Here is a 10484-nt window from a genome sequence, read left to right on the forward strand (position 1 = left end):
ATCCAATTAATTAAAATATTATAAATTTAAGAAAAACCCCTATACTAACATACACACACACACAAGCATACCATATATAAATTCAACGTGCCCAGGGGAAGATGTTTAGTTTCCCCATGCCTGACGGCAAAGGTGGGTTTTGAGGAGTTTACGGAAGGCAGGAAGAGTAGGGGCAGTTCTGATCTCCGGGGGGAGTTGGTTCCAGAGAGCCGGTGCCGCCACAGAGAAGGCTCTCCCTCTGGGGCCCACCAACCGGCATTGTTTAGTTGACGGGACCCGGAGGAGGCCCACTCTGTGGGACCTAATCGGTCGCTGGGATTCGTGCGGCAGAAGGCGGTCTCGGAGATATTCTGGTCCAGTGCCATGAAGGGCTTTAAAGGTCATAACCAACACTTTGAATTGTGACCGGAAACTGATCGGCAGCCAATGCAGGCTGCGGAGTGATGGTGAAACATGGGCATACCTGGGTAAGCCCATGACTGCTCTCGCAGCTGCATTCTGCACGATCTGAAGTTTCCGAACACTTTTCAAAGGTAGCCCCATGTAGAGAGCATTACAGTAGTCGAACCTCGAGGTGATGAGGGCATGAGTGACTGTGAGCAATGAGTCCCCGGTCCAGGTAGGGCCGCAACTGGTGCACCAGGCGAACCTGGGCAAACGCCCCCCTCGCCACAGCTGAGAGATGTTGTTCTAATGTGAGCTGTGGATCGAGGAGGACGCCCAAGTTGCGGACCCTCTCTGAGGGGGTCAATAATTCCCCCCCCAGGGTAATGGATGGACAGATGGAGTTGTCCTTGGGAGGCAGAACCCACAGCCACTCCGTCTTATCCGGGTTGAGCTTGAGTCTGTTGACACCCATCCAGGCCCCAACAGCCTCCAGGCACCGGCACATCACTTCCACCGCTTCGCTGACTGGGCATGGGGTGGAGATGTAAAGCTGGGTATCATCCGCATATTGATGATACCTCACCCCATGTCCTTGGATGATCTCGCCCAGCGGTTTCATGTAGATGTTAAATAGCAGGGGGGAGAGGACCGACCCCTGAGGCACCCCACAAGGGAGAGACCTAGGAGCCGACCTCTGTCCCCCCACTAACACCGACTGCGACCGGCCAGAGAGGTAGGAGGAGAACCACTGAAGAACAGTGCCTCCCACTCCCAACCCCTCCAGCCGGTGCAGAAGGATACCATGGTCGATGGTATCGAAAGCCGCTGAGAGGTCAAGGAGCACCAGGACAGAGGACAAACCCCTGTCCCGGGCCCGCCAGAGATCATCCATCAACGCGACCAAAGCAGTTTCCGTGCTGTAACCGGGCCTGAAACTCGACTGCCGGGGACCTAGATAATCGGCTTCTTCCAAGGACCGCTGGAGCTGGAGTGCCACCACCTTCTCAACAACCTTCCCCATAAAGGGAAGGTTGGAGACTGGACGGTAGTTATTAAGCACAGCTGGGTCCAGGGAGGGCTTCTTGAGGAGGGGGCACACAAGCGCTTCTTTATAGAGTGATGGAAAAACTCCCCTCTCCAAGGAAGCGTTGGTAATCTCCTGGGCCCAGCTCCGTGTCACCTCCCTGCTGGCCGAAACCAACCAGGAGGGACACGGATCCAGTAAACAGGTGGCGGAACTCACAGCTCCAATGGCCTTGTCCACTTCATCTTCCCCTGGGTCCTGCCAAACGGCATTGAGAAGTCCAACTCTGTGGGACCTAACCGGTCGCTGGGATTCGTGCGGCAGAAGGCGGTCCCAGAGATATTCTGGTCCGATGCCATGAAGGGCTTTATAGGTCATAGCCAACACTTTGAATTGTGACCGGAAATTGATCGGCAACCAATGCAGACTGCGAAATGTTGGTGTAACATGGGCATACCTAAGGAAGCTCATGATTGCTCTCGCAGCTGCATTCTGCATGATCTGAAGTTTCCGAACACTCTTCAAAGGTAGCCCCATGTAGAGAGCATTACAGTAGTCAAACCTCGAGGTGATGAGGGCATGAGTGACTGTGATTAGTGAGTCCCGGTCCAGATAGGGCCACAACTGGTGCACCAGGCGAACCTGGGCAAACACTCCCCTCGCCACAGTTCTCTAATGTAAGCTGTGGATCAAGGAGGACCCCCAAGTTGCGGACCCTCTCTGAGGGGGTCAATAATCCCCCCCCCCGGGGTTATGGACAGACAGATGGAATTGTCTCTGGGAGGCAAATCCCACAGCCACTCCGTCTTATCAAGGTTGAGTCTGTTCCCTTCCAAGTCTGTTAAAACAGTGGCAATCTAAACTGTGAATTCTAGTCCCACCTCAGGCCTGAAAGCCGGCTGGGCGACTTTGAGCCAGTCGCTCTCCCTTCAGTGCATGACCTCAGGCTCAGCTGACAGGCCGATGAGTCAATTCCTGTCACAACCAATGGATTAACACCGAGTTGATCTGAAGAAGGAGAGGGGGAGAAAAAGGACCTTGTACTCTGCTGAGTAAATAAATCAGTACGGCATCCAAAAGGGAACCGTGGGAATAATTGGTGCTTTAAGTTAATTCATTGCTGGAAACACACCAGCATAAGTAATGTAGCACGACAGCATTGCTAAAGCCAGCATTAGGGATGTATTCTTGGGATATTTTAGGCTAAATCTCCAGAATGTATTCGGGCCTCTTTCCCAGGCTCCTGGCAACTACACAACTTCTCTGCAGTAGAAGCCACCCACCATTGTTAAAACAGGCAAGTCCAAGGCTGGAAACTTTCAAAAGTTTAACAATAATAATAATAACAACAATAACAACAACAATAAACCTATAAAGCCCTTCATGGCATCGGGCCAGAATATTTCCAGGACCACCTTCTGCTGCACGAATCCCAGCGACCGGTTAGGTCCCACAGAGTTGGCCTTCTCCGGGTCCCGTCAACTAAACCAGTGATTTTCAACCTTTTTTGAGCCGCGGCACATTTTTTACATTTACGAAACCCTGGGGCACATTGAGTGGGGCGAGGGGGGGGCTAAAAAAAATGTCCTCTTTCTCTCTCTCCATCTTTCTTTCTCTTCCTTCCTTCCTCTCTTTTTTGCTCTCTTTCTCTCTCGCTTTCTTTCTCTCTCTTGCTTTCTTTTTCTCTCTCTTTCTCTCTCTCTCTTGCTTTCTTTTTCTCTCTCTTTCTCTTTCTCTCTTGCTTTCTTTCTCTTGTTCTCTTTCTCTCTCTCTTGCTCTTTCTCTTGCTTTCTTTTTCTCTCTCTTTCTCTCTCTCTCTTGCTTTCTTTCTCTTTCTCTCTTGCTTTCTTTCTCTTGTTCTCTTTCTCTCTCTCTTGCTCTTTCTCTTGCTTTCTTTTTCTCTCTCGCTTTCTTTCTCTCTCTGAGCTTCGCGGCACACCTGACCATGTCCCACGGCACACTAGTGTGCCGTGGCACACTGGTTGAAAAACACTGGACTAAACAATGTCATCTGGTGGGACCCAGGGGAAGAGCCTTCTCTATGGTGGCCCCGACCCTCTGGAACCAGCTCTCCCCGGCGATTAGAACTGCCCCCACCCTCCTTGCCTTTCGTAAACTTCTTAAAACTCACCTTTGCCGCCAGGCATGGGGGAACTGAGATATCTCCCCTGGGCCTATACAATTTATGCATGGTATGTTTGTATGTATGTTTCTTTTTAATAAGGGTTTTTTAGCAATTTTTAATTATTAGATTTGTGATATATTGTATTATTACTGTTGTGAGCCGCACCAAGTCTACGGAGTGGGGCAGCATACAAATCTAATAAATAATATTAATAATAATAAATACAATAACAACAACAACAATAATAATAATAATAACAGAGTTGGAAGGGACCTTGGAGGTCTTCTAGTCCAACCCCCTGCTTAGGCAGGAAACCCTACATTACTTCAGACAAATGGTTATCACACATCTTTAAAACTTCCAGTGTTGGAGCATTCACAACTTCTGGAGGGAAGCTGTTCCACGGATTAATTGTTCTAACTGTCAGGAAATTCTCCTTAGTTCTAAGTTGCTTCTCTCCTTATTTAGTGTCCACCCATTGCTTCTTATTCTATCATCAGGTGCTTTGGAGAATAGTTTGACTTCCTCTTCTTTGTGGCAAGGTTTGTGTGGTTTAAAGATATGGTCTAGTGCAGTGTTTCCCAACCTTGGCAACTTGAAGATATTTGGACTTCAACTCCCAGAATTCCCCAGCCAGCATTTGAAGTTGAAGTCCAAATATCTTCAAGTTGCCAAGGTTGGGAAACACTGGTCTAGTGGTTGAAACATCAAACTAATATTCCTCACTCTGTCTTAGGTACAAAAACCGGCTGGGTAAGTTTGGGCCAGTCCTTCTCTCTCTCTCTCTCTTTCAGCCCTCGATGAAAAAACACGTCGGGCTCTGACAAAAAGCCGGTTGGTCAATTCCTGTTGCAATCCATGGGTCAACAGTCAATTGATCTGTGAAAACAAAAACAAAACTACTCCAGAATCTGTTCTTGAAAGGTGAAAAAAAAGACACCAGGAATCAAAAGTTTTTCCTCTCTGGCAGATCAATGGACCCAAAAGCAGTTTTTTTAAAAACGCCATCACTCTGCTAAACAAATAATTCCCTCAACACTGTCAAACTATTTACTAAGTCTACACTGCTATTTCTACTAGTTTTTCTCCTCCTTCCTATCATCCTTTTCCTCCCACTTAGGACTGTATGGCTGTAACTTGTTGCTTGTATCCTTAAGATTTTTATTAATATTGATTGTTTCCTGATTGCTTATTTGACCCCTATGGCAATCATTGTTGTAGCTCATGATTCTTGACAAATGTATCTTTTTCTTTTATGTATTAAGAGCATGTGCACCAATGACGAATAGAATAGGATAGAATAGAATAGAATTCTTTATTGGTCAAGGGTGATTGGACACACAAGGAGTTTGTCTTGGTGCATATGCTCTCAGCGTACATAAAATAGAATATACATTTGTCTAGAATCATGTGGTACAACACTTAATTATTGTCACAGGGGTCAAATAAGCAATGAAGAAACAATCAATATTAATAAAAATCTTAAGGATACAAGCTACTTGTTACAGTCGTAGAGTCCTAAGTGGGAGGAAAAGGATGATAGGAATGATGAGAAAGCGTGGAACTCATTACCGGACTCAGTAGTGTCAACCCCTAACCCCCAACATTTCTCCCTTAGACTCTCCACGATTGACCTCTCCAGGTTCCTAAGAGGTCTTTAAGGGGCGTACATAAGTGCACTAGCCTGCCTTTCATCCCCTGTCCAATTGTCTCTCCTTATCTCATATATCATATATCTTTTCTTCCTTTCATATATCTTCTCCTCTACTTTTATCTTTTTTATTTATTTATTTATTTATTTATTTATTTGTTTATTTATTTTGTCCAATACATAATACACATTGAAGAGAAAGATATGTAATAATATAAGTAAAGAAAAGAATAGAAGAAAAGATATAAAAGTATAGGTGAACATATTTGAAAGGAAGAAAAGATAAATGAGATAAGGAGAGACAATTGGACAGGGGACGGAAGGCACACTGGTGCACTTATGCACGCCCCTTACTGACCTCTAAGGAACCTGGAGAGGTCAATCGTGGATAGTCTAATGGAAAACTGTTGGGGGTTAGGGGTTGACACTACTGAGTCAGGCAATGAGTTCCACGCTTCGACAACTCGGTTGCTGAAGTCAAATTTTTTACAGTCAAGTTTGGAGCGGTTAATATTAAGTTTGAATCTGTTGCGTGCTCTTGTGTTGTTGCGATTGAAGCTGAAATAGTCATTGACAGGTAGAACGTTGCAGCATATAATCTTGTGGGCAATACTTAGATCGCGTTTTAGGCGACGTGGTTCTAAGCTTTCTAGACCTAGGATTGATAGTCTGCTTTCGTAGGGTATTCTGTTTCCAGTGGAAGATTGTGTATTGGACTGACTGACTAGATAGATAGATAGATAGATAGATAGATAGATAGATAGATAGATAGATAGATAGATAGATAGATAGATAGATAGATAGATAGATGATAGATAGACAGACAGACAGACAGACAGACTAGATAGATAGATAGATAGATAGATAGATAGATAGATAGATAGATAGATAGATAGATAGATAGATAGATAGATAGAAGTGCAGATTTAGTAAATTCAATTGTGTGTCCAATCACATTTGGCCAATAAACAATTCTCTTCTATTCTATCCGTGGCTCAAAACTACCGTCCAAACTTTGCTTAACTTCCACAGGAACCTCCTGGTTTACTGTACATTACAGTACTGGCTTGCTCTAGCCGGCCCCACCTAGAATCGGTGCCTGAGTGCTGAGGCTTCACCTGAGCCAGGTGCCTGGGCGGAGCTTGGGAAGTCAAGGAAAGGGGTGGAGGGGAACGCAGGGGCCGGCCCCGCTTCTCCGAAGCCAGCCTGTTTTTTTCTTCCCCTCTGAGGAAAGGCTCGTCTGGAGCAAACAAAGGCTTCCTACTGGATTTCGATGGGTTCTGCTAGAGGAACCACGCCGAGCCCCTGTTTAAAAAACTCCTTGGAACCGGCTTGTTTTTGAGGACGATGGTGACCAGGTCAGGGGACAACTGAGCAGACATGGCGGTGCGGTTTGAGGCAAGTGCAAAGGCACACACACACACACACACAAAAAGATGTGTGTTTGTGTATGTTTGTGCCACTAACTAGCTTTCCGTGCTGCAAAAAAGAGAGAGAGGAAAAATTCCCTGGAGAGAAAGTTTGCGCTCCCCCAATTAAATGTGGATTATTTTAATTTAATTTAATTTTAAATTTAATATAATTTAATTTAATTTTAAATATAAATTTTAATTATTTTAATTTTATTTAATTTTAATTTTATTTCATTTTAATTTCATTTAATTTTAATTTTATTTCATTTTAATTTTATTTCATTTTAATTTTATTTCATTTCATTTTATTTCATTTTATTTTATTTCATTTGATTTATATGCCGCCCAATCCCAATGGGACTCAAGGATTTCTATATTTCTGTTTGGGCTGGTTTTGGGCCCAGCGCTTTTCACTGCCGAACTGGGCGGGTGCAATTGGAGATGATCTGGGCACAAAGGTGATTAGTTTGTTCCAACTGGGCAGTTTTGAAATCCCAGATTGCCACAGGAGTTTAATGAAGTTGAAAAACTGTTTCCGATTCCGTGTGAGGTTTTTCCCCCCTTGTAAACACCCGGGCGAAGAAAACAAGGAAGGGTCGAGTATGTTCAATGCAGGGCTATTTGAATGGTGCACAGTCAAAAGTTTTGGCATGCATAGGGTGTGTAATTGTGTTGTGGTTTTGGGGTGGAATGTGGTTTCTACGGACCGTCTGGCTCAAGTCCCAGTATCACCTTTCCCAAGAAAGAAAGAAACAAGGGGCGAGTACAAGTGCACTAGAGTGCCTTCCGTCCCCTGTCCTATTGCTCTCCTATATCTCCTATACCTTTCTTCTATTCCTATATCTCTTCTTCTATTCTTTCATTGATATGTTCTATTCCTATATCTTCTATTCTTTCTTAGATATATTTTACTATGAGTATCTCCTCTATAACCTTCATCATGTATTTTACTATGTGCATATAGATATACACTGTATACCCACTAAAGCCCTCATTGTATATTGGACAAAATATGTAAGTAAGTAAGTAAGTAAGTAAGTAAGTAAGTAAGTAAGTAAGTAAGTAAGTAAGGAAGGAAGGAAGGAAGGAAGGAAGGAAGGAAGGAAGGAAGGAAGGAAGTAAACAAACAAACAAACAAACAAACAAACAAAATAAAATTATTATTATTATTATTATTATTATTATTATTATTATTATTATTATTATTATTATTAATTAGATTTGTATGCCGTCCCTCTCCATAGACTAAAATAAATAAATAAAATAATAAAATAAACAAAACAAAATAAAATAAAATAAAATAAATAATAAATAATACAAGGACTCCAAATGCTCTTCTTAAGCTTGGGGCCTTTTTCTGAAATGCAAAAATGCTGCTGCTTTGTGATCCCAGATAGTCAATAGATGAGATCAGGCAGTAATTCAACACATACATCCCTGTTGAATGGGGGAGAGAAGCCCTGGGGGGAAGGAGTTTACTGTATAGGGTGAAAGGAAAAGGCTTTCCTGCTTGTAAAACTGTTGAATTATGGGCATTGGGAAGGCTAAGGTGGCAGTCATATTCAGATTAAGGTGATTGAGATAAAGGCTTTCCAGATAGCTATAACATCACCAGCACAGGCAAATTGGTTTGTCACGGGCTGCGACAGCTCCTATTATATCCCCTTGCTTGCCTTTCCAGGGAGTTTTATTTATTTTATGTATTGGTAGATATGTAAGTACGTATTGGTAGACAGGGATGGGCTACTGCCTGGACTGGGGTGGCTGGGATTGCAGTGGGGTAGCAAAAATGGTGCTCCACCCCAGAGTATCTGATTTGCACTGAAAGATGTTGAAAGAAAATGCATAAGCTATGCCCATAGTATGGTAGTAAAAAATTTGGTAGCCCTTCACTGTTGGTGTACAAGATATATCAAGGTGGGTTTTTTATTTTTTTTATTTTTTTAAAAAAAAATTGAATATATCTTGACGATGTATCAATGTATATCTAGAAAAAGTGCAGAGAAGAGCAACAAAGATTGAGATTAGAGGGAATTAGAGGATTAGAATAGAATAGAATAGAATAGAATAGAATAGAATAGAATAGAATTTTATTGGCCAAGTGTGACTGGACACACAAGGAATTTGTCTTTGGTGCAGATGCTCTCAGCGTACATAAAAGAAAAAGATACATTTGTCAAGAATCATGTGGTACAACACTTAACGATTGTCACAGGGGTCAAATAAGCAATGAAGAAACAATCAATATTAATATAAATCTTAGGATACAAGCAACAAGTTACAGTCATACAGTCCTAAGTGGGAGGAAAAGGATGATAGGAATGATGAGAAAAACTACAGTAGTAGAATAGAAGTGCAGATTTAGTAAAAAGTCCGACAATATTGAGGGAATTATTTGTTTAGTAGAGTGATGGTGTTTGGGAAAAAATTGTTCTTGTGTCTAGTTGTCTTGGTGTGCAGTGCTCTGTAACGACGATTTCAGGGTAGGTGTTGAAACAATTTGTGTCCAGGATGTGAGGGGTCAGTAAATATTTTCCCCGCCTTCTTTTTGACTCGTGCAGTATACAGGTCCTCAATGGAAGGCAGGTTGGCAGCAATTGTTTTTTCTGCAGTTCTGATTCTCCTCTGAAGTCTGTGTCGGTCCTGTTGGGTTGCAGAACCAAACCAGACAGTTATGGAGGTGCAGATGACAGACTCAATGACTCCTCTGTAGAACTGTATCAGCAGCTCCTTGGGCAGTTTGAGCTTCCTGAGTTGGTGCAGAAAGAACATTCTTTGTTGTGCTTTTTTGATGATGTTTTTGATGTTAGGTGAGCATTTTAGGTCTTGAGATATGATAGAATGTAGAAATTTGAAGGTCTCTACTGTTGATACTGTGTTGTCTAGTATTGTGAGAGGTGGAAGGTGGAAGGGTTTCTCCTAAAGTCTACCACCATTTCTACGGTTTTGAGTGTGTTCAGTTCTAGATTGTTCTGGTCACACCACAAGGATAGTTGTTCAACTTCCCGTCTGTATGCGGATTCATCGTTGTCTCGAATGAGTCCGATCACTGTTGTATCATCTGCAAACTTCAGTAGTTTAACAGATGGATCCTTTGAGATGCAGTCATTAGTGTATAGAGAGAAGAGAAGTGGTGAGAGTACACAGCCTTGGGGGGCACCTGTGCTAATTGTACATGTATCTGATGTGATTTTTTCCTAGTTTTACCTGCTGCTTCCTGTCTGTTAGGGGATTAGAGGCATATTGGTTGCAGGAACTGAGTGTGCCTAATTTAATGAAAAGAAGGACCAGGGGACACATGATAGCACAATATCTCAGAGATTGCCACAAAGAAGAGGGCGTCAAGCTATTCTCCAGAGCACCTGAGGGTAGAACAAGAAGCAATGGGTGGAAACTAAACAAGGAGAGAAGCAACTTGGAACTAAGGAGAAATTTCCTGACAGTCAGAACAGTAAATCTTCCCCTGGGTCCCGCCAGACAACATTGTTTAGTCGACAGGACCCGGAGAAGGCCAAATCTGTGGGACCTAATCGGTCGTTGGGATTCGTGTGGCAGAAGGTGGTCCCGGAGGTATTCTGGTCCGATGCCAGAATAAATAAATAAAATAAATAAATAAAACCTAGAAGTAAGGAGAAATTTCCTGACAGAACAATTGATCAGTGGAACAGCTTGCCTCCAGAAGTTGTGAATGCTCCAACACTGGAAGTTTTGAAGAAGAGATTGGATAACCATCTGTCTGAAGTGGTGTAGGGTTTCCTGCCTAAGCAGGGGGGTTGGACTAGAAGACCTCCAATTTTTTGCCACTGGTAAATGGTAGTTCCGGCACAAGTTCCAGTGGATCATCTGTGCTTACGGCATCATCATCATCATCATCATTATTATTAA

At 43.1% G+C, this 10484-nt stretch overlaps 1 protein-coding gene across 2 annotated transcripts in view; it reads left to right on the plus strand.

The window, feature by feature from the left end:
• TJP3 (tight junction protein 3) overlaps positions 1–10484 on the plus strand; it is a 91399-nt gene that overhangs the window by 21861 nt on the left and 59054 nt on the right. The window contains exon 1 of one of the 2 annotated variants that reach the window (XM_070745585.1): positions 6363–6585. The exons of the other annotated variant lie outside the window; for it this stretch is intronic. Within the exon in view, the coding sequence (XP_070601686.1) occupies positions 6568–6585 (18 nt within the window). The 5' untranslated portion in view covers positions 6363–6567. Of the gene's footprint in view, positions 1–6362; positions 6586–10484 lie in introns of those variants that run through there. 2 annotated transcript variants of the gene reach the window in all.

The sequence above is a fragment of the Erythrolamprus reginae genome, chromosome 1 (genome assembly GCF_031021105.1).
Source record: "Erythrolamprus reginae isolate rEryReg1 chromosome 1, rEryReg1.hap1, whole genome shotgun sequence".
NCBI classification, from domain to species: domain Eukaryota; kingdom Metazoa; phylum Chordata; class Lepidosauria; order Squamata; family Dipsadidae; genus Erythrolamprus; species Erythrolamprus reginae.